The sequence below is a fragment of the Megalopta genalis genome, unplaced genomic scaffold (assembly GCF_051020955.1).
Source record: "Megalopta genalis isolate 19385.01 unplaced genomic scaffold, iyMegGena1_principal scaffold0023, whole genome shotgun sequence".
NCBI classification, from domain to species: domain Eukaryota; kingdom Metazoa; phylum Arthropoda; class Insecta; order Hymenoptera; family Halictidae; genus Megalopta; species Megalopta genalis.
The window spans coordinates 2047703-2072500 of NW_027476093.1; the positions used below are offsets into that span (position 1 = coordinate 2047703).

At 40.6% G+C, this 24798-nt stretch overlaps 1 protein-coding gene across 2 annotated transcripts; it reads right to left on the reverse strand.

Moving 5' to 3' along the window:
• Window positions 1–501: 501 nt before the first annotated feature.
• Window positions 502–8047, reverse strand: LOC117217802 (uncharacterized). 2 transcript variants are annotated; one of them, XR_013035169.1, is made up of 10 exons: window positions 7841–8047; window positions 7321–7395; window positions 7199–7261; window positions 7054–7119; window positions 6674–6715; window positions 6022–6096; window positions 5820–5936; window positions 2580–2764; window positions 1990–2135; window positions 502–632 (listed from the first exon to the last, which is right to left on the reverse strand). XR_013035169.1 is itself a non-coding variant. In XM_033465640.2 (9 exons), exons 1-8 carry the CDS (start codon window positions 7922–7924, stop codon window positions 2624–2626), a joined length of 663 nt encoding a protein of 220 aa, XP_033321531.1. In that variant the 5' UTR covers window positions 7925–8047; the 3' UTR covers window positions 509–632; window positions 2580–2623. The 2 variants fall into 2 exon arrangements, 1 of the variants encoding a protein (XP_033321531.1); XM_033465640.2 differs by lacking the exon at window positions 1990–2135 and having other exon boundaries at window positions 509–632.
• Window positions 8048–24798: the final 16751 nt, after the last annotated feature.

Sequence of the window (24798 nt, forward strand, 5' to 3'; positions counted from 1 at the left end):
AATAATATATTATTATAATAAGGGCTTCCTAACGAATAATTTATCGTTCTGCCAATGCCAATAAAATAACAAAGTTAAATATATTTTGTAATGTTTTATTAGAATCGAAAATGTCCCACAGATCTCCATGTACAAGCGTAGGATAGCAAATACGATCGTATACGAATAAAATAATAATTTACAGAGCGGATTGTCCTTTTTTAAAAGCATACATAGATATGCGCGTATGTGTGGCTATTTCACTTCTCGCGAGTTACCTTGCCCGACGCAGAATGAAAAAGTCGTAAAGTGAAAGGCAAAGAACCAGCCAGCCGTGAGACGCTGATTAATTAAACATAAATAATTACAATCGGAGAACCTTGACGGTGGTAATAGGATACCGCAACTGCGAACGATATATCGTAATTTATGGCGACCGAAATAACAATTTGGAAAGGGGAATTTAATATCCTCGTTCGCGAAAATGCTGGCCAGTTCGAGCAATGATTTGACGAAAATGGAGACGTTGCTCGGCGAGTCTGAGCGCAATCCGCGAAGGTCGTGGCGTGCCATGTTCGAGCTGCGTGATTTTCTGCGAATGTTTCTCTTCTTGCCACCGCGCAGATGGCCGTTCCAAATGAATTTGCTTGCACCTGATACGAGAATTAAAACTGGTAATGATGCTGGTACTAATGATGATGCTGTTTAAATCGTTTTATTATCATAGAATTATTTTATTATCATTATTATGTTATATTATTATATTATTATTGTATTGTACTATTACATTATTATTATATTATATATTATTATATTATTATATTATTATATTATGTTATATTATTATAGTAGTATATTATAATAGTATAATTATTATACTACTATATTATTATTATATTTTTTATAGTAGTATATTATAATAGTATAATTATTATACTACTATATTATTATTATATTTTTTATAGTAGTATATTATAATAGTATAATTATTATACCATTATATTATTATTATTATTATTATTATTATTATTATTATATTATCATAGAATAGATAATGTTGTGTTTCATGCGAAAGAAAATTTTTCAAGAAAACATGATTATATATTGCAAATATTCTAAGAGCGATGGGTGTATAATTATTTCCATAAATACTATCGTATTTTACAGATACTATTATTCTAAATGCTATAGTGCATTCGAAGAAGTTAAAGATTTACAAAAATTTTATATACGCAACGCGTGGAGAAAGAGGCGAACGAAATAAATGTCCTGGAGAGAAGCCAAAAAAAACTGGATGTCGCAGTTTCTAAATGTGTATCTAGCGTTCCAACGAAGGTGTTTCGGTCTTTATATTGGGCGCCTTTCATTTTTAACCCTATCCTTTTTTCACACGAACATAGACTCCTCTGTAGTTTCAATATTATCGACGTCTCAAAAATCACGCAGATTTCATTTGAAACGTTCGAAAAAAACGTATCGCGATCATTATCGATCCACATGCTTTCCCTCATTTTCCAGGACGTATAAAATTATGTACAGCACGACTGTGACACAGTGATATACACGATAGAATTGTTCTACTAACGGCGTGTTGACGTGCTATTTGCGATTTCCTGTTTGCGAAGGCGAATGCATCGATGTACACCGATATTAAACTGACATTAAGTGTGTCATCCAGTGTAATTCGCTCCGCTGTTCTCAACTGATACGCCACGGAACTTGTCCGAGAAAGCGACAGTGCTCAATTTAGCGTTTAATGATCAATTTGTAGGAACGCAACCGGTATACTTTGCCGGGAACAAGAGAAAGTAGATGGAAGGAGGTAAATGGACTAGTTCCTCCAACCTCTCTTCTCCTATTTCTTCGCGGATAGGTAACGATTTAGATTTAAATTACAACGTTATGCTAAATGTTAGGTACATGCAACGTTAGCTAAAAGTTGTTTAGTAAATAGGGAGAAAAGAATTGTACTTGTGAAAAAAGGTAACAAGCAGAAACAAATGTTCTTACGGGGGCCTTATGGGGTTGTACGATGGTGCTGCGAGACCGTCGAACGCTTTCTCTCGATTTTACGATGCACTTTTTCGTTACTTATTATTATTATAAACGCTGTAACAACTTGCTAATTTTCCAAGCCACTTTCACCGATGATTTCACTGCGGATATTATAATTACCGATTTAGACAGAGTGTCCCAAAATTATGGTACTTGCGGGAAATGAGGGGTTCCTGAGGTCATTCGAAGCAACTTTTTCCTTTGCAAAAATCTTCTCCGACGCTTCGTTCACGAGTTATTAGCGAATAAACAGTGACCAATGAGAGGCGAACTCGATTGGCGCGACGCGGCCAAGCCAACGAGCGCGCCAAGCACAGCTCCGCCGATTGGCTCGGCTGCCTCGCGCGAGCCGAGCTCGCCTCTCATTGGTTAAGCGTCTTTCGTGAATAACTCGAGAACGAAGCCTCGTAGAACATTTTCGCAAAGGAAAAAGTTGCTTCAAATGACACCAGGAATCCCTTATTTCCCGGAAATACCATAGTTATGGGACACACTGTATAATTAACAGCGAGAACACCGGGTGCAATACCAAACACAATACTCACGCCGATGAATCGCTGATTCCGAAGAGGCCTCCACGGATGCGTAGTTACTTGAGTCCGATCTTGGTGCTGCGCGCAGCTGCAAGTGCAGTCGTTGCAGGCGGACAACGTTGTCCAGGAGGTCGACTGACAAAGATCCCATATTTTCGGGGCGGAGGCTGAGGCGCCGGGAAGGACGGCTCCAAAACCTTTGTGTGGTATAATTACTTATTACAATATTAATTATAATAATTATAATTACATATAATTACTAATTGCCATATTGGTATAATTCAGTGCTCTTTTGCACAATCGAAAATAAATATTTATTAAATATTATAAAATTTATTATTTATTAAATTTATAAAACACATTTTCTTCTTTAAGAAAAAAGGAACGAACACGATGCGCTTTGTGATATTAGGTGTGAAGAAATTTTTCAAATTCATGCGATCGATATAGCTATTGCAATGAAAATTGGATCTACGAGGTGTAGAACGAAGAAAAAGAATAAAAATTCACTAGGAAACTATTTATTGGCAATGTTTTGTAAAGCAAAACTGACGAAGTACAGTAATGTCTCTCTAATTGACGCTCAGATTGTCCATAAAAATGAACAATTTGGGAAGAGGAGATACGATTGATTTGAGTCTTGCGCCTCGTTTTTAAAATTACCGATTCGTTTTTATAATTACCATTTCAATATTTCATTAAATATTCTAAGACGGAAGGGCAATGTTTTATTTTGACTGAATTTAATTTATCAGAATTATCTCCGTCAGACGAGTCAGACGCATCGAAATACAGCTTTGTTAGCATCTGTGACGTATGACAGGGTTAAAAAAAGCTGTAGCGAATCTTGTATTTTTTGGTTTTATATTATTAAACAAGTTCTTCTGGTTTGCTTGTCTCGTTATGGACGCCGACGCGGCGTTTAACGTGTTGAGATCGCTTTAGTTTCGATGATATTAATTATTGATTACTTTAGGATGTTTCTGGGACATCATTTTCACTCTTGAAACACATTTTTATTTGTACTTTTATGTTTGTAATTTCGTATACAAGTTCGAAGACGTAAAAATCGAAGGAAATTTTGGTCTTCTTTGCTTTCGATTTAAATCGATTAAAAATATATTGAAACTATATGCGATTTGATAATGCCTAACTCAATCTGAAGGACAATGTTAGGAGATACTCTGTGTAGCGGCTATTATTATTGGGCTTATTGTGCTCAATGTAATTGTAATAATGACGATGTTTGTTTTGAATAATGGGATCCACTAATCCCTGATTGATGGTAATTGCGATGTATCCAGGTCTCTATGGTGATTCCTCCATTTGCTGGGAGATGGTTAATCATCTCTTTAGAGGGTGCTCGAGTCTTGGTCACGTCGTGCCGATAATTCAGTTTCTTCTGTTTGCTTTAAATGTTTCACTTTCACTGTTTATTATGTCACATGTATTTACAATTTCGTAGAATAATTTAAAGCAACAAGAATTACGTGATATTTTATTTTCTCTGTTTTTGACTTTAATGATTCAAAAATAAAACTGTATGATATTTTAATAAAACTTCAATTCCATACGCTTTATTAATATTATTATTATTATTATTTAATGATGTTCGAATCTTGAGGTAAGAGAGCTAGGTTTTGATACCTTATTTTTCATGTTTCTTAGCACTTTGCTACGACTGTTACTGAAGATTGTTCTATTTAATTTTATCGATGCAGTAAATTAGAGTTTCATAGATGCAGACGTCGATTCTTTTCTGCTTTGGTCTAAAAGAAACAAGGTTTTATCAGAGAATAATTACAAGAACTTGTTCATCGAAATATCTGCCATAATTGTGAATGATTTCAAGCTATTTTTGTGGAAAATTGACTACAAACGACTAGAAAAAATATCGTAGATTTCATCAAACGTTTGTTAAATAAAGTAACAGTATCTTAAAAAGATATGGTAATTATAATTATTATGGAGCTATGTTAGGCAAATAAGCAGCACGAAAACGAATCTTCTAGCACCAGCAGAAAACGACGTACAGTAATGTCTCTCTGATTGACGCTCAGATTGTCCATAAAAATGGACAATTTGGGAAGAGGAGACACGATTATTCGAACCTTGATTCTCGTTTATACAGTTGTCGACAATCGATAACCATAAAAATCGAGCCGCAAGGCTCGAATAAAAATCGTATCTCATCTTCGCCAAATTGTCCATTTTTCTGCAGAATGTCAGCGTCAATTAGGGAGAATTTACTGTATTTATTAGTGAATGGTGAAGCTCCAGAGAAGAAGAGATTTCTTCCCACATTGTCCACTTTTGTGTACAATCTAAGCGTCAGTTAGAGAGGCATTTCTCTAATAGTAATTTCTCCCTAATTTGCGCTCAGATTGCGCAAGAATTGTGCATGCAGAAAAGGATGCATCCCATTGATTTACCATAGAAGCATCTATGTTGGAAAAACACAGAAATTGTCTAAGGAATAATGTGATGTTTATCGTTTTTTTTAAGCTGCTGGAATAGAGAAGAAGAGATTTCTTCCCACATTGTCCACTTTTGTATACAATCTAAGCGTCAATTAGAGAGGCATTTCTCTAATAGTAATTTCTCCCTAATTTGCGCTCAGATTGCGCAAGAATTGTGCATACAGAAAAGGATGCATCCCATTGATTTACCATAGAAGCATCTATGTTGGAAAAACACAGAAATTGTCTAAGGAATAATGTTATGTTTATCGTTTTTTTTAAGCTGCTGGAATAGAGAAGAAGAGATTTCTTCCCACATTGTCCACTTTTGTGTACAATCTAAGCGTCAATTAGAGAGACATTATTGTATTACACGATTACACCAAAAACGATCACGGCGAACAGTAATAGTTCCGAACGACAACATTGTTCCTTCGGTTCGCTCGTAACAGCGTCGACGACCGCGAGCATCGAACGTGTCTTAAACAAAACCGAGCTGTCCTGCGCCGCGGTTTCGCCGAATTTCGCGAACAGACACCGAAGTAAGTTCGCGTGACGCGCGTCCGTCGGCCAGCCGCGGCATTCTAAATAGAATTCCCAGGCAATCTGTCGCGGGCTTGCGTTCCCGGGTTGCGCCACGGTTTTGCGGTTGTAACGCTCGTCCGGAATTGTTACAGGTCGACCGCCGGCCCGGGGCGACGAGGTGAACCGCGCCCCAGAGCAATTTTCGCGACAATTACAGCGCGTCCCGCCGATCCGGATATCCCGGCGCCCAGTTTAATTGAAAACTCACCTTGAGATCCTGGAGCGAGACCGTGCCGCTACCGCCCTTGCTGCGGCCCGACGACGGTTTCGCTTCCCGGTCGACGACGTCGCCTGCAGGACACGCGATCTTGAGCAGAAGCGCCACCTGAGGATCAGCTAGAATATTATAATAATCACCGAGCGTTCGCGGTAACCGGCCACCGGCCACCGGCGACCATCGATTATAGTACTTTGTCCACTTCCTGATCTATCTTTGCTATTTCCTTCCTCACCGTGTCCACCTTCGTGCTTATCAGTTTTAGCTGCTGTAACAATCAATCCTTATTTGTTCTTGATTTAAAAGTTATTAGCAGTTATTAGACAAAAGTCCTGAAAATGTCTCGGAATCCGGAAATCAGGGGTTTCTCAGGTGATTTCGAGTAACTTTTTCCTTTGCGAAAATGTTCTACGAGGCTTCGTTTACGAGTTATCGACGAAAAACAACTGGCCAATGAGACGCAGCTCTACTGGCGGGGCGGGACAGCCAACGAGTCCGCGAAGCGGCTCGTTCCGCCCATTGGCTCGGCCGCGTCGCGCTAGCTGATCTCGCCTCGCATTGGTCGCCGTTTTTCGCTGATAACTCGTAAACGAAGCCTCGGATTGCATTTTCGCAAAGGAAAAAGTTAATTCGAATGATCCGAGGAACACATATTTCCGGATTGCGAGACATTTTTGCGACATCCTGTGTTTAATTAAGTAATTTCTAGGACACAAATCTATGTTGCAAGACTCGGTCTTTGAAAGTGAGCAATACTTTTTGACAGAACAATTTTGCGAAACGTTTGCTGTGTCGTCAAAAATAAAGATCTTTCTTACAAATTCGTTCGATTGTCTTTAACTTACTTCGTCGATGATATCCGATGCCGTCTGTTGTTGAGTTTCCTTCTGAAAAGTTCGACCGTTACGATCGTTATACCTTTTTTAGCTGATTTTTATTTGTTGTCAATTATACTTATGTTAATCTAGACAACCTGGAACCGAATGTTCAGTTAACATTTTAAGTACATTTCTGTACAATTTCTGATTAATAAGGCTGAATAATAAGCGTAAGGAACTAACGAATGTTACAATCGATGAATGACATCTATATCGCGAAGGGAATTGCCTGGATGATATTTTAAAACAATTAATGATTGCTAACATCGAACGTATTCTAACTAAATAAATGGCATCTCAGTCTCATTAGTATGAGTTTTTATTCCACACCAGCGACAATACTCAACTACTTTGATCACGGTGTCCTCGTATTCGGTCTTCTTGTCCTTCAGAGCAGCAACTAGTTGGCATCGCTGTAACAATCGTGAATCGATACGTGAGCCGTTTTCACGCAAAGCAGTTTCGCAAAGAAGATATTTAAGGTAAACGAACTGCCTCGTTTTCTTTCAAAAATTTCCGCTTCTGCCTGTTCGAGTGTTCTATCCTTTTAGCCACCTGTGAACGAGAGAATGTACAGTACGTCCCGAGCATGGAAAGACGATGATTATACTTACACAGAGAGCGAGCCAAATAATCATAGAGACGACGGCGAAATTCAGTTTGCCCAACACATACAATCTTATAAAAGACTGCGAAGTCGGATAAAACGAAACATGTTTACCAGTGCGTGAACGATGTACAGTAATGTCTCCAATACTGACGCACAGATTGTGCACAAAAATGGACAATTTGGGAAGAGGAGACACGATTATCGGAGCCTTGCAGCTCGTTCTTATAGTTCTTGACAACTTACTAACTATGTAAACGAACCGCAAGGCTCGAATAATCGTATCTCCTGTTCCCAAATTGTTCCCATTTTTCTGCACAATCTAAGCGTCAATTAGAGAGATATTACTGTACCTGTTTATGCACGATTATTCGAGCCTATAAAACACATTGACAATTCGTGACTATAAAAACGTACCGCAAAGCTCGAATAATCGCGTCTCCTCTTCCCAAACTGTCCAATTCTGTGGACAATCTGAGCGACAGTTAGAGAGACGTTACTGTAGGTGAATAAGGAACTTGACTCACGTGGGCATCGAAAATGTCAATATGCTTTAAAAAGGGGTAAGACCTGGTCAGCTCGCAAAACACGTCGTTGCACGACCAGAACATCTCGCAATAGATTTATAAGAAATCACGTGATTTATTGGAAAATGTAACTGTCATGGTCGCATTATGATCAACGCGTCGCCGTCTCCGACGAATAATTGACTGTCGAAGTATCGAACGTGAAACGTTTCATTTCGAGAGAAACGTGATAGAAAAGCATTTTTACAGCGAATTCAACTTTATCGCGAGTAATTATTTTATATCACTTTATTTATAACTTTTCGCTTCGGATCTACCGTTTAAGAGCAACGCGTACTTATCTCGCGCATACTTTAATCGCGCAATTAATCGATATTACTTTTGTCACGTGGAATCGTGACGACGAGATCGCTTGTAGCGTCGCGTGAAAACGGAGCTTTACGAAAAAAATATGTAGTTCGATAAAGAACTACCATATTGTATAATGCATAACCATAACAGGAGAAAGCTATGTTCAGTATGCTCCGTGATTAACGCGTCGGGTAACCTAACGTAAATGTTTAGCACCGTTAATTGGTGTAAGTGCTACGGCTTGCACGTGAAAAATTCAAGATTAGATTATGACATTTAATTGAGACTGTGCAGCAACGCGTCCAACATGGCGTGAATCACCTGTTCACAGAGGTTATTACTACTACTACTACTACTACTACTACTACTACTACTACTACTACTACTACTGCTACTACTACTACTACTACTATTGAACGATAGCCATTGGTGAGTCACGCTGGTTACTTCCTCGCTGATAATCCTTGTAACAGCATAATCGCGGAGTTCCATCGAGATTCATTATTTCACATTTTTTGAGGACGTTGTAGTCTCGTGTTCAAGATTGAATATGTTTATTGTTTATTGATTTTGTGATGAGTTTATGAAAAGAATATGATAAGTATGATAAAAAGTATACTGAAATGTATAATGGAGTAGTTGATATATTATACATTTTAGTATACTTAATAAAATGTATAATAGAGTAGTCGATATATTATACATTTTAGTATACTTATATATACGTGTAGTATTTAGTATATTTATATTAGCATACTTTATATGTAGTATACTTTAGGATACTTATATATATCGACTACTCTATTATACATTTTAGTATATTTTTAATAATTATATTTAATAATTTAGTAAATATATAATGTAATGAAATTTAATAATTAAATTTTATATATTATAAAGATGTTAAAATATTAATATATTAATATAATATTAATATTTTAACATCTTTATAATATATAAAATTTCATTATTAAAATTAATTACCTTAATATATTATTATTACATTACATTACATTATTATATAATAATATTACATATTAATATCATATTACGTTCAAGATGGAAAGTGACGTTCGTTCGCGTAATACGCTTGCTATAAAAACCAGACTCAAGTTCTCGCTAGAAATCAGTGAAGTGCAATTACAGGCCAGTTCGTTATTAAAGTGTAACAACGCGAGGCCGACGACTTAATTTCGCAATATCGATCGGTCTTCGTAATAACAACGGTTCGAGAGTGTCGCTGATAACGTCTCCGATAACGAGCTGCGATGGACGATGACCGAGAATAAAAAAAACTGAGCCGAGAAGAGCGAGCGAGAGAGAGAGAGAGAGAGAGAGAGAGGGGGAGAGAGAGAGAGAGAAAGCAGAAAAATGAGAGAAACTAATAAAACAAAATCGAGACAATGTGCGAGGCGCGTTGCGGCGAATTATTATCGTCGTTCTTGGTCGCGAGCGAGGCGAAACGTCCCGGTGATTTCATCGGGCCCGGCTCGTAAAGTAATTCTCCGTTGATTTACGGAGATGCTAATTGGTCCGCGCGGCGTCCGCGCTTTTAGCGGAGTACGGGGCTTTATAATTTTACGAGGTTCGATTCGCAACCGCGGAATTATCATCGGCAAGAGAGGGAGAAAGACACACACACACACACACACACACACACACACACACACACACACACAGAGAGAGAGAGAGAGAGAGAGAGAGAGAGAGAGAAAGACACACACACACAGAGAGAGAGAGAGAGAGAGAGAGAGCACCGTGACGATATATCGCGCGATAATAACACGTTCCGCGCATTACGCGCGATTTTCCCTGGTCAATAAAAGAAACCCGGGAAATACGGCCGCATATTAAATACGGTGTTTAATGTTGCGCGCGTATTTCATTCTGTCTTCCGGCGATTTAATGCCGGGATATAAAAAGGAATCGGGTTATCAGCGGTCGCGAGTGCAACAATGTGCGAGCTCGTACGGTCGAGACTTTATTATTTTCATTTTTTCGCGGTCGCTTCGATGGCCGTTTCCCTCGGCGTTTCAACCGAGAAAATAGATACTTACCGCTCTGTATGTATATTTTATTCGCTGTGCAATTCTCGAGGTAACGACTGTTCGATGCTAATTTGCTTTTCTCGAAAGCGACGATATTTTCAGGGTTAAATAAATGATTGGTCGTTGCACGTGCGTAAATATTACAACGAGAATGTCGAAATGATTGAACGTAGATTAGGAAGAAAATGTTAACCGAGTCCAATTTACGTACTTAAAAGTCTTCGTGGTCTAACCGGAAGAGTTGAAATGGAATAATAAACTTTCACGTTCAATTCAGTATTAAATTATTGTATTTTTTGCTGCGTTATATTTACGCTGTTATCATTATTGCAACTGGAAATCTTCGTGGACCATATTCGTAAATTTTGCTATTTTATAATTTATAATAATACCATAGATTATGGTTTTTCTGTGAAATAATGGGTTAACGAAAGACGCTTGACCAATGAGAGGCGAGCTCGGCTGGCGCTAGGTAGTCGAACCAATCAGCGGATCTGGGCTTCGACCGCTCGTTGTCTCGGCCGCCTCGCGCCAATCGAGCTCGCCTCTCATTGGTCACTGTTATTCGTTAATAACTCGTGAACGAAGCCTCGTAGAATATTTTCGCAAAGGAAGAAGTTGCTTCGAATGATCTCAGGAACCCCTTACTTCCCGGAAACACCATAATTTTGGGACACCCTGTATATCCTTGTTTCAAATCATAAGTCTTATAAGAACACTGAAATTCCTTTGATAGATAACAATTTATAATTAATTTCTTCGAATTTTCTTCATCTTATCATTTAAATAAGAACCTATATTTATTCGATCAACTAATAAATATAAAATTGCTATAATATCGTAATAAAACTTGTCGAATGCCTGGTACAAAAATGAGAAAAATTGATAAAGGAACTATGCACGCGAAAGCATACGAAGACGGCTGGGAAGCTTATAGCACAAGCAAATTTTTCATTTAAAAATCGGTCCAACGTTACAACCGATCCGGTTGTAAATCTGAAATGAAAGTGTCACGACCGTCATCGGTCTCCTCTATTAGTAGTCTCGTCGGATGTAATTTAAGAGAACGAATACCACACGTGGGATCGGCCTGGTAACGTTTGTGAAACTTGCGAAATGACTCCACTTAGAAGAAAGTTACTTATTATTGCTTTTTACCCTCGCATGGCGAACCGTTTACGACCGCGTGCGGCGGACCGCGAATGCGCTCCATGCATTCATTACCGAGTATTTGAATATATTATTTGCTTTATATCATTTGCTTTATATTATTCTATTCTTTTTATTATTTTATTCCTTGTAATATCTATTCTTTTGTAATATCTAATATTTTATTCTTTGTAATTATTTGCTTTTTATTATTTGCTTTATATTATTTGTACATTACTCTATTCTTTATTATTTTATTCTTTGTAATATCTATTCTTTTGTAATATCTAATATTTTATTCTTTGTAATTAATTGCTTTTTATTATTTGCTTTATATTATTTGTATATATTATTCTATTCTTTATTATTTTATTCTTTGTAATTATTTGCTTTATATTATTTGCTTTATATTATTCTATTCTTTTTATTATTTTATTCTTTGTAATATCTACTATTTTATTCTTTATAATTATTTGCATTATATTATTTGCTTTATAGATTTGCTTAATATTATTTCTATATTATTCTTTTCTTTATTATTTTATTTCTTGTAATATCTTTCTTCTATTCTTCTAATATCTTTCTTCTTTCTTCTATTTCGATTCTTTACAATATCTATATATTCTATTCTTTATTATTACTGCAGGTAATGCATAAAATACTATTTCTTTTATTGCACGTGTATCGCATGTACAGTAGCTCGCGAAAGTATTCGAGCACCTTTTAAAACGCGATAACTTTTTTCAAACTGTATGACTCGAATTGTTTTTTATACAGAGACAGAGCGCATTTTATGCGCGTGAAATCGACTCTTGCGACTTATACAACAATTTATACTGTTAACAATTTCTCAAATCGAAGTTCTCCCGATGTAAGAATTATTTCGGAACGCGATATAAACATTTTTCAGCGGTGCCTCGGGGTCGCCGCTCGAACTGCAAAAAGGGTTCTAAATAGCTGATATATCATTCGACACGGCGTAATATTTGCCGAGCGAAGTCTATTTATTCAATTCGCCGGGCCATCCCCCGAAATAATAACACACCGGGCACCCCGTCCGAAGAAACTTCGTTCGGCTGTCTTCGATCGGGGCTGCGCCCCCGCGACTTGTCGCGCGGCGCTTCGCAAACGCTCTAACTGCCACCCCGTCCGAAACCACCCCACTTGTACCAGTGTAACTGACGTCTCTGACACGTCGAGTGGATCCGTCCCGTCCCGTCCCGTTCCGTTTCTCCCTGGGTGCCCTCCTCGATATCGGCTACTGTTTTACATAAATCGGAACGGACGGCGAGAGGTCGCAGGATACGGGGGGTGGCCGGGGGGTGGGCAGCGGAAATCGCGGGAGGGTGACACACACGGCCGGAGAGATTCCTCTAAGCGATCCTCGAGTGTTTTCGCAGTCAGCGGGGGGCGGTGTTTGCGCGCGGAATTCGGCCGCGAGCGTGTCGGTTTTTAAGCTTGGTTTAACCCTGCCCGCGGGGCCCATTCCGTGGCTAACTTCGTATTTAGTTAGTCAAGCCGAGGGGGGGTGAGAGTCGCGAGGCGCGATGGGAAACGACAAGTGGCGGCGCCCTCTCCTCTGTGACCCACCCCGTGCCCCCCTGTCGAACGCGACTCCTACGGATCCATCCTCTCGAGCGACGAGTTTACGCCGCGCCCCGGCCTTTCATGTGCTAATTCCTGTTTATTTAATCGAATGCTGACGCGGATCGGCACCGCGAAAGGGCAAACGATCGCCCGGGGATTAATTTCTAATATGGTTTATCGAGACCGGGCCGCTCCGGTTAGGGATTGTGTTTGGACAAACGCTGTATCGGCCGCGCAAACAGGATTGAACGAAGATCTTTTTTTTACTTTTCAGATCGTCTCTGCGCGCCTGCCGTTTTTCGTTTTTTTTGTTCGCTGCTATATAATAATATAATAATATAATATTATACTATAATATGACAATATATATACTACGATGATATAATATAACAATATATATAATACAATAATATAATAATATATAATATAATACCATAATATATATAATATAATATAACAATATATATAATACAATAATATAATATATATATATATTATATTTTGAGATATTTAACGTGTTACAACCGTCATTGGTCTCCCCTGTCAATTAACCCTTTGCACTCGAAACGATTTTAATTATAAATCTGAAACACTTTATCCGACTTATAGTATTTCCATTTGATGCGACAAAATGCATTTTATGCATATGAAATTGAGTCTTGCGATAGGCGCAACAGTTACGCTATTAACAAAACGTTTAATTTAATTTTTCTTTTATCAAAGTTTAGATTTGAAAAGATTATTAAACAAGTAACTATCGTATGAAAATCGCAAAGCTGAATTTCATATGCATAAAATGCACTCTTTGTCACATAAGATAGAAACACGATGAATCAGAAAAATTATTTACAAATTTACAGTTAAAATGGCGTTCGAGTGCAAAGGGTTATTAACATAACGGCACAGTGAAACGATCGAAGAATTTCAGAAGAACTTCTGTTGCTCGTTATCGAACGAGAAATAATGTTATCCGCGAAATTCCCTTCCAAATCGATGAAAATCGCTCTCCAAAGGCGCGGGAGGATCGTTTGAGGAGGCTCAAAAACGTGTCGCCTAAGAGAGGACTTCGCGCGGGAGCCGTTCCGTCGTTGGCTTCCTTTGCGAGAATGCAGTTTCCAGGCGAGGGAGCCGGGGTGGCCGAGGCTAAAACAAACTCGCGTCGTCGTCTCTGGTCTGGTTTCACGAGCGAGTTATCGCGCGATCGGCGTAAAAGCCGAAGATAAAGGACTCGGTCGGCGGCGAAAGGACGGGCGCGGGAAGAAGGGAATGGCGGAGTCAGCGGGGGCAAATTTGGTCGAGCACCGGGAACAGGATAACGCCGGAGGATCGGGAATCCTGGCCGGTGCGTACCGCGCCTAAATAGAGGCGGGCAATAGCATCGGGACATAATCGATTTGCCGTGAACTCATCCGTGATTCGGGGCCGGGGCCGGGGCCCCAGTCAGCGTGACAAGAAAGTCTCTCAGCGCTGGCAAAGGCGCCAGCGAACCGAGAAATTACTCATCGTTCTGATTGAGGTTAATTAATTAGATAATTAAGTCCCCCCCCGGACGACGATGCCCGGAGACGTCGGATCGCGGTCGCTTCTTTATCGGCGTCTTTTTGCTGCGCCCTGCTTCCTCTTGCTCTCTTTTCCTTTTACTATCCTCTTCACCCTTCCTCTCTCTCTCTCTCTCTCTCTCTTTCTCTCTCTCTCTCTCTCTCTCGCTCGCTCGCTCGCTCGCTTGCTCCCCTGAGATGATCTCGCGATGCTGATCCTCGTTATAAAAATGCTCCTCATTATTGCCGGAACAATCTCCCTCCGGCGGCGACTTTATTTCATTAATGTAAGTTCAATTTGATACCTTCGACGGTATTTTCGTTTTCTCCGGCTTTTCCGATGCGATTTTGTTTACCCTTTCAAGCTGGAGCGACCCCGATTTCCAAAGAATCCCGGTTTTTCAGCGATTCGGTATCTCGATTTTATGCCATTTGGTCTAGGACAGGGGTGTCAAACTCGCTCAAACTCGTCAAATATTAACAAACATTTACTTTATCCGTAAATGTTTGTTAATATACGCGTATACAAGGAATATATATATATATATTAATTTCGTTCAAATTCTAATTTTTACAAATTGCACCATTGATTTCTAACTTCCTTGTATACGCGTATATTAACAAACATTTACGGATAAATTACGCAAGATCTAACTGTAGAAATATTTGTAGTCGAATAATAGAACAGGATATTGTTTTTAGTTGCGAGTGTCCTAAACTAGGGGTGTCAAACTCAAAAGCTAACTTGGGCCAAATAAACAATGCTTAACTTTAGGTGAGCCGCAAAAAAAAAGAAAATCAATGTTCATAGAAACAAATATTATATAATATATATTATATAATATATATATATTATATATTATAATTATAATTATATATATATATATATATATATATATATATATATATATATATATATATATATATCAGCATAATCTCTATCTAATCTAAATATATATATCTACAGCCGATATATATATCTATATTAAATATAGATTGGATTATATATCTTATTCGAGATAAATTATTTTATCTATTTTTCTTAATACGTGTATTCACAAACGTTTACGGATAAATTATACTAGAGATCTAACTGTAGGAATAATGCGGGAATAATTATGCGTGGGAATTATTATATCGCGTAGGAATAATTATTTTTTCCGCATATAATTGATCGGTGAATGTACAGTTGAATCGAATAATTGTATTGGATATTGTTTAGTTGCGAGTCGAAACCGTGAGCACCGAGGTCGAGGTATTGTTCTAGACTAACCTCGATGGCATAAGATTGAGAGAGAAAAATAGCTGTTTATTTATTATTTATTTATTTATTATCTCGAATACGATATATGTTTGGCAGCAAGGCGAATTTTCTTCAAATTTTTACAAATCGCACGATTGGTTTCCAACGCTTTTCAATGCAACATGTGACCACCAAAAGAGATATAATTTTATATCTGTACAAAACAACCTGTGAAAATACACATACATATCGTATATACATATATAAAGGTTTACAGTCTGTCAGTAATCGGCTGTTATTTCAACATCGTTGCGTCAGGTCAAGCACAATTATCTTAAATCCATGTTAAAGCCGTGTAATATAAAATCATGTAATTACCCAAGTCTGCGCGGTGTTTGCGTATCCGGCGCGTTCTCGTTTATTAGTTACAGCAAATATCGTCTTAATTAATTGAATATTGTCCGAGCATGTAATCGCTGAAAAGCTGTTTCGCTGTTTACGAAGCTGACTGCAACGAACGTCGATGCGCCGTAGGCCATTTCGCGGTTAAATTGAACGCGTGATATATTTATCGACGAGTCTAGAATTATTTTTAACACGTTATTACCGTGTATTGCTGGGAAAATGCGATTTACAGGGAGTACGATCACTGGTTTCAGCGTTTCGTTAGCGATTGAATCATGCGAATTCGTACGCGGGCCATCGAAGCGGGCCATTTCTCGCGCGGCGAAGGCGAGACGAAACTCCGACAGCGAGGAACGCTCGGATTAACCCCTTGCACTCGAAGACATTTTAATTGGAAACCTAAAATAATTTCTCGGGCTCACAGTATTTCCATTTTATGCGAAAAGGTGCACTTTATGAGACAAGATGCATTTTATGCGTATGAAATTGAGTCTTCCTATGACTTGTGCAACAGTTACGCTTTCAACAATTTTTTCAATCTGAACTTTCTTAACATATAAATGATCTTGGGAAAATGGACAATTTGGGAAGAGGAGGTACGATTATTCGAGCCTTGCAGCACGTTTTTATAGTTCTTGACAACTTACTAACTATGTAAACGAATCGCAAGGCTCGAATAATCGTATCTCCTGTTCCCAAATTGTTCCCATTTTTCTGCATAATCTAAGCGTCAATTAGAAAGACATTACTGTACCTGTTTATGCATCAGAATTGATTTCGTAGCCTTCGAAATAGGTCACGTCGAAAGGGGTACAGTAAATTCTCTCAAATTGTCCCTCGGCTCGTACACAATAATGTACAGTAATGTCTCTCTAATTGACATCCAGATTGTCTCCCTAACTGACGCTAGGATCACGCACAAAAATGGACAATTTGGGAAGAGAAGATACGATTATCGGAACCTCGCAGCTCGTTCTTATAGTTCTTGACTATTTACTAACTATGTAAACGAACCGCAAGGCTCGAATAATCGTATCTCCTGTTCCCAAATTGTTCCCATTTTTCTGCACAATCTAAGCGTCAATTAGAGAGACATTACTGTACCTGTTTATGCATCAGAATTGATTTCGTAGCCTTCGAAATAGGTCACGTCGAAAGCGGTACAGTAAATTCTCTCAAATTGTCCCTCAGCTCGTACACAATAATGTACAGTATTGTCTGCCTAATTGACGTCCAGATTGTCTCCCTAACTGACGCTTGGATCGCGCAGAAAAATGGACAATTTGGGAAGACGGGACACGATTATTCGAGCCTATAAAACACATTGACAATTCGCGACTACAAAAACGTACCGCAAAGCTCGAATAACCGCGTCTCCTCTTCCCAAATTGTCCATTTCTGTGGACAATCTGAGCGACAATTAGAGAGATATTACTGTAGGTGAATGAAGAACTTGACTCACGTGGGCATCGAAAATGTCAATATACTTTAAAAAGGAGTAAGACCTGGTCAGCTCATAAAACACGTCGTTACACGACCAGAACATTTTGCAATAGATTTATAAGAAATCACGTGATTTATTGGAAAATGTAATTGTCATGGTCGCATTATGATCAACGCGTCGCCGTCTCCCACAAATAACTGACTGTCGAAGTATCGAACGTGAAACGTTTCATTTCGAGAGAAACGTGATAGAAAAGCATTTTTACAGCGAATTCAACTTTATCGCGAATAATTATTTTATATCACTTTATTTATAACTTTTCGCTTCGGATCTACCGTTTAAGAGCAACGCGTACTTATCTCGCGCATACTTTAATGTCTCCCTAATTGTCGTCCAGATTGTCTTCCTAACTGACGCTTGGATCTCGCACAAAAATGGACAATTTGGGAAGAGGAGTCACGATTATCGGAGCCTTGCGGCTCGTTTTTATAGCTGTTAACAATCGGCAACTGTGAAAACGTGCCTCGAGGCTCTAATAATTGTATCTCCTCTTTCAAAATTGTTCATTTTTGTGGACAATCTGAGCGTCAATCAAAGCGCGCGAAATTCAGCGTTCCTCCTTGCTATCGCATCTAAAATGTAACTATTGCTTTCGCGAAGAATTCCACGTAAACCTAACATAAACGCGAGCGAATTGTGCATCAGAGGTATATCACAGGTGCTCTCGGCTCGCGTGCGGAAAGTAATTCCTGCTTCAAGTTACACAACGCGGAAAGATGTTTTGCCAGAGCATTTCCGACGAATTTCTGTACCGGTTATCAAATAAGAAAGCTGGTTTCCTCCGGCAAAAGTCCCAGTGCTTTACCGAGCATGAAATAAGTGTACACACGGATATGGAGAGAGAGAGAGAGAGAGAGGGGGGAGAGAGGAGAGAGAGAGGGAGACGATAAAATGAGGTACGAAGGGGACAAGAGGAAAAAGGGGGAGCGTAGAGGAGGCTTCGTTCACGAAAACGCGTCGCGTATCCGCCGTCCGATCGAACCGTAGATAAAAAGAAATCCGTCGCTCGCGGGACAGGTTGTAAAACCATAAAGGTATAATCGTCCTCGAACGAGGGGCACGATAAATATTCGTCGGTTGCGAACAGAATTTACAACTTTGCGCGACAGTGCAAATAATGGACGCGCTCGTGAACCTGGCGCTGAAAGAAATTTATTGTTTGACGGAACGGAAAGATGAAACGTTGCCACGTGTCTTTGACAAAAGGATGACATTGTCGACAGTGTATGTGTATGTGTGCGTGCGTGTGTGTGTATGCCTGATACACGTTTCTGTGTGCTGCTTTGTCGCGAATAAACTGCGGATTTTTTTGCCACGTCGAAATTTAGTGTAGCGATTCTAAAGGATCAGAGACTAAATAGCAAGTTTATTCATTGTTTACGCATTTTAGTAGATCGAAGATAATACTAGTTTTCATTTTTACATTCCTTTAATCGTTCGCCTATTTTAAATCGCATTTCTCCAATTTTACCATAAATGAATTTTATGGAATGATCTTACCAGAAATTAATCGCAAGCACAAATGCATTGCTTTTAGTAATTGTGCATAAAAGAAAGAATACTACAGTAATGTCTCCCTAACTGACGCTCAGATTGTGCAAAAAACTGGACAATTTGGGAAGTGGAGATACCATTATTCGAGCCTTGCAGCTCGTTCTTATAGTTGTTGACAATTCGTGACTATGAAAATGAACCGCAAGGATCGAATAATCGTCTCTCTGCTCCTTAAATTGTCGATTTTTGTGGACAATCTGTGCGCCAATTAGAGAGACATTACTGTATATTCCATTGCTTTCGATGATCTTGAAGTATGCTGCCTTCATCCTGTACACCCCTTTCCTTGCACACGACTTTACGCTACAAATGCAATAAATTCTCTCCAATTGTCCTTCAGCAGTAAACAAAGCATTAACCCTTTCGCTGCGACAGCGTGCGTGGATTTTGTATATATGTTGTTCCAAGTCTTAAATAATAACTGTGCCGAATAAAACAATCGTTGCTCTAACGTAACAAGTATATTTACATTTTTAATTTAAAAAGACTTACAAAATTAGAGGTAACATAGGTATTTCTATAATTACAAAGCCTAACGATTAAATGCTTGATATAATTAATAACGAGACGAAAATTATTAAAGTATAATAATATGTAAAAACTGATAATATCATTCTGTGCGATATATTTGAAAGCGAAGATCTATACAAAGGCCAACATCGCGATCTTTGCACTCGTACCGCGAATCCGTTCTTTCATCATTTTTGCTACAAATTACGCATCCCCGTCTTCTGTATACGCTTCGTTTCGATGCCGCATATATGCGGCGCCCGTGTCCACAGGTCGTCGAGCGGGTGCCGCATGTATGCGGCGCTCGGCGCGAAAGGGTTGAACAGGCCTCGCGCCTAGTTTTCACGGTTCTTGACAATCAACCACCATTTCCGTCTACCAGCCGAAGAACAATCGAGGGAGAATTTACTGTATTACAAATATACGTAAAAAGAGCGAATGAACAAAAACATAATAGCAGAAACCAGCACCCACATCACGACAATGAAACGACAAAAACATAGCGCGCCATTAAAACAGCGAAACGCGAGTGTTCCGAATTACAGGGAGCGCGTCACTGCCGAATAATAAACAGCCGGAAGATATGAAAGCGCGCGGGAAATCCGCTGGTGACACAGACAATTTCCGCGGGAGCGTAAGCGCACCACCCAATGGGATGCAATGGGTGCTCGCTCGCTCGCGGCGGTCAGGCCGCGGTTTGCAACAAAGAACAACACGAGAACGTGTTCGCGGCGACAAACATCCTCTGCTAGCTTAGTTTTTAATTAACGTGCAACAAGCGGCGACCGTTGACCTCCTCCTCCTCCCCTCCGGAGCGCCAAAACGCTTTTCGGCAAGGTGCACACCTGGGTGCTGGTGGGTCGCGTGCCCTCGGCTATGTGACCGCGCGCGACTCGAAACTACAATGCAGGAAGTGCTCGAATGCACCGAGGCGCATCATCCCGCCGCACAAAAGCCGCCCGTTGCAACCTGCGCGGTTGCTCGAGAGTTGCCTCCCGCCGACGCGTTTCTCCCGCTAATGAATTCCTCTTTATGCCGGCGAGTAATTGGTACCCCACATTATTCTCAATCAGCGCCGCCTGTCCCCCCCGCCCCGTCCCTTAGGAAGGATCGGGGAACAGGGCGAGGGTCTTGCGGGAAGAAAGGGTGGGTCGCAGGAGTCGGAGAGAAAGAGAGAGAGAGAGAGAGAGAGAAAGAGATAAAGGACCGGGACAAAGGGTAACGGCGAGGGCGGGGGGGAAAAGAGGGTGAAGAGGGCGGAAGAAAGTCGCGTATCAGGCGAGCAGGGTGCAAAGGACCGCGCGGGAGGAGAGCAGAGAGGAAAGGCAGGGGGCGAGGCGGGAGGAGAGGAGGAGGAGGGGGAGAATCGCGGGCAAACCGCAGCCAAAAGTGCATCGGCGGAGGAAGCTTTGCTGATTTACGAGGAGCAGTTGCTAGGAGGGCATTAATATTCGTGACGGAATATTAAACCGCGAGCGTCAATGGGCAGAGCTTCAAAGGGATTTTCCGGCCTCGCTGGAGGAGCGGAAGAAAAAGCGGGGCGGGGGTGGGGAGGAGGGAGGGAGATAGATCGACGTTCCCGCGAGATTATGAGATTCTCGTTAAGTGTCACGTGTAAAGAGTTCTTTCATACGCGGAAGCGCGGCGACCCCGCGCGCGACCGCGACGACGGCAACGACGACGACGACGCGCTCGTTTATAAAATACCAGCGCATAAAGAGAGAAGCGAGGATTTATCGGAGGATGTGCCTGAGTCTCGCGGAAATTCGATTTAAAGTCGGCAAACCGTGCCGCCCGGTTAGGCGACCCGCGCCCCTAACGCCGGATATCGCTCGAGCCACGCACGGCCGTTCGCGAGTGCTTCATAATTTCGAAGCACAAAATTACGCCGCGATTTCCTGTTTCGCCAATGCACAGTGAATTCTCCCGAATTGACGCTGACATTCTGCAGAAAAATGGACGCTTTGGGGAGAGGAGATACGATTATTCGAGCCTCGCGGCACGTCTTCATAGTTCTTGACGATCGGTGACTGTAAAAACGAGCTCGAATAATCGTATACATTGAGCGTCAATTAGGGAGACACTCTCGCTACAGTAATGTCTCCTTAACTGACGCTCAGATTCTGCAGAAAAATGGACAATTTGGGAAGAGGAGATACGATTATTCGAGCCTTGCGGCTCGTTTTTGTAATTGTTGACAATTCGAAACTGTAAAGACCGAACCGCAGGGCTCAAATAATCGTATCTATTGTTCCCATTTTTCTGCACAATCTAAGCGTCAATTAGAGAGACATTGCTGTACCTGTTTATGCATCGGAATTGATTTCATAGCCTTCGGAATAGGTCACATCGAAAGCGGTACTGTAAATTCACTCAAATTGTCCCCGAGCTCGTACACAATAATATACAGTAATGTCTCCCTAATTGACGTCTAGATTGTCTCCCTAACTGACGCTTGGATCGCGCACAAAAATGGACAATTTGGGAAGAGGAGTCACGATTATCGGAGACTTGCGGCTCGTTTTTATAGTTGTTAACAATCGATAGCCGTAAAAACGAGCCACAATGCTCGAATAATCGCATCTCCTCTTCCTAAATTGTCCAATTTTGTGGACAATCTGAGCGTCATTTAGGGAGACATTATAGTATATCAATTTTTAGTGGCGCCTTAAAGTCGCCGCTCGAGTGCAAACGTTTAAGTATACAAAACCAAGCAATCGAGAGAATGACTAAAGAGTTCGACAAGCTTGGATTTTGCACAGTAAACACAATGAAAAGAATCACGCAAATCGGATCAATTTGCTCCAACGTTTCCATTTACAGTAATGTCTCCCTAACTGACGCTCAGATTCTGCAGAAAAATGGACAATTCGGGAAGAGAAGACACGATTATTCGAAACTTGATTCTCGTTTATATAGTTGTTGACAATCGATAACCATAAAAATCGAGCCGCAAGGCTCGAATAAAAATCGTATCTCCTCTTCCCAAATCGTCCATTTTTCAAACAATAGTTAGACATTTAACAATTCTGTTTACATCGAAGCTTTGATAGTACAAAAATTATTTTAGAATGTGGTATAACAATTTTTTAGCGGTGCCTCAGAGTCATCATACGAGTGCAAAGGATTAATACCACAGCTGTGACTACTACAAGCTCGTTGATAAAAAAGCAAAGGTCGCGTGACATTATTTGTATTGCATAACTATTTGTTAATATGCGTTAATAATAGGATAATAAGAATAATGTACCATATTTGCAAGTCTCTCTCTCTCTCTCTCTCTCTCTCTCTCTCTCTCTCTCTTTCCCGCTCTGTGCCCACCACGAAGACTCATTCGCCCAACAATTTAACCCTTTGCACTCGAAGCTATTTTAACTGTAAATTTAAGTCAACTTTTGCAATATTTCCATTTTATATGACAAAGTGCATTTCACGCATATGAAATCGAGTTTTCTGACTCACACAACAGTCAGACTTTCAACAATTCTTCTTATATCTAAGCTTCGATGGTACAAAAATTATCTTGTAACGTGGTATAACAAATTTCAGCGATGCCTCAGAGTCGCCACACGAGTGCAGAGGGTTAATTTCTTAAAATTCTTTCCGAATATACATACACACCGATATCCACAACGAGTACAACGAATTGCAATAACCGAAATGAAACTGCCAAGTTTCTAACTGCATTAGAAAGCGATCTAATCAAATTAAAAATCTCTGCAATCCGAACCCCGCCATTTCCAATCTAATCCGAGGATCCAGAAAGCGCGCGCGCGCGATTCCGCGATTTCGTGCAAAACAATCGACCGCCGTGCGCTCTGCGTTCAGAAGTAATCACGTGATTAAAAGGTCAGGTCGATCTCGCATCCCGTCCAATCTAAGAGCACTGGGGTGGGGGGAGGGAGCGAAGGGGCCCAGGTCCCAGCGCGGGGAGCCGCGCCTAAACGGGTCCTCCAATTACGAAATTAATTAAACGCGAATGTAACCCCTCGATCGGGGGCCGCCACGGAATCATCCTCGGGTCGGGATCCGATTCAACAATAACACTTGCTCTGTCGGCTGTCATCCCGGCTGACGTCGTAGCCCCACCCATTGCGCGCGCGCGCGCGCGCTGCCCGATCCGCTCGGCGCACAAGTGCGCCCGCCGCGGCGGGCTCTCCTGTCAGTCAAGGATCAGCGAACCGTAAGGAGGGCCCCATTGTGCACGCGGAAAAGTATAACAGAGAAATGGAATCGAGGGTGTCGCGGCCCCGTGAGTGGTTCCTGGTTCCGAGGGGTCAAACCGGCCGGTGCACGCGCGCCGCGCCGCGTCGCTCCGTTCCGTTCCGCGCGGGGGCGGTCTGATTGGACGTCAGCCACCACGAACACACACGTCAAATCGAAGAATATGCTTGCTTTGACTTGAAATTAATTTGAGTGGTTTCCAGGGTGTCAAGCGAGACCATGCCCCGCTCGCCTCGGGTCACTGGACCACGATCGGCGTGTGATCGCTTCATCGCGCGAGACGCGGCCGAGGGGCAATTAGGCTTCGAACGAATCGGCTGACGATTTTATTCGGGATGCTTCGGAACGAAAGACTGCGGAGATGCGGTTATGTCGAGAGACTATCGCGGATTTTTTAGCGTTCGAGGTAAATTTTTAGCGGTTCAACTTTGCTGTTACGGCTTAGACCGTCGCGCTAGAATTTATGTGCTTTTTTTTAAGGCTCAGGTTAGATTATACGCTTTCTGTCGTTATAGGACACAATCGAATTTTTTTAATTTTTGTTAAGCTTTTATTTATTTATTTATTTATATTGGGGATAAGCGATATTTATTTTGTACATTGCAATCGTTAATGATGTATCGATTTTATGGGGATGGAATTATGACGTGTCGGAGACAATGTTTACCTAATAACTTGGTATATACCATGAATGGTATATTAGAGAAGATTGTAATTATTATGATTAAAACATTATATAGTTTTTATTGCACTGTTGAATAATCTAATTTATTTAGATCTATTTGAAACACATTTTATTGCAGCGCTGAATGATCTAATTTATTTAGTTTCTATTTGAAATACAT

Bases quoted from the DNA above. Each gene is read 5' to 3' on its own strand.
- LOC117217802 (XM_033465640.2), bottom strand. From the start codon at position 7,924: ATGTTCTGGTCGTGCAACGACGTGTTTTGCGAGCTGACCAGGTCTTAC. The intron at 7,262-7,320 runs GTAAGTATAATC...TCTCGTTCACAG, and splicing joins TTATTTGGCTCGCTCTCTGT to GTGGCTAAAAGGATAGAACA. The intron at 2,765-5,819 runs GTGAGTTTTCAA...TACCACACAAAG, and splicing joins TCTCGCTCCAGGATCTCAAG to GTTTTGGAGCCGTCCTTCCC.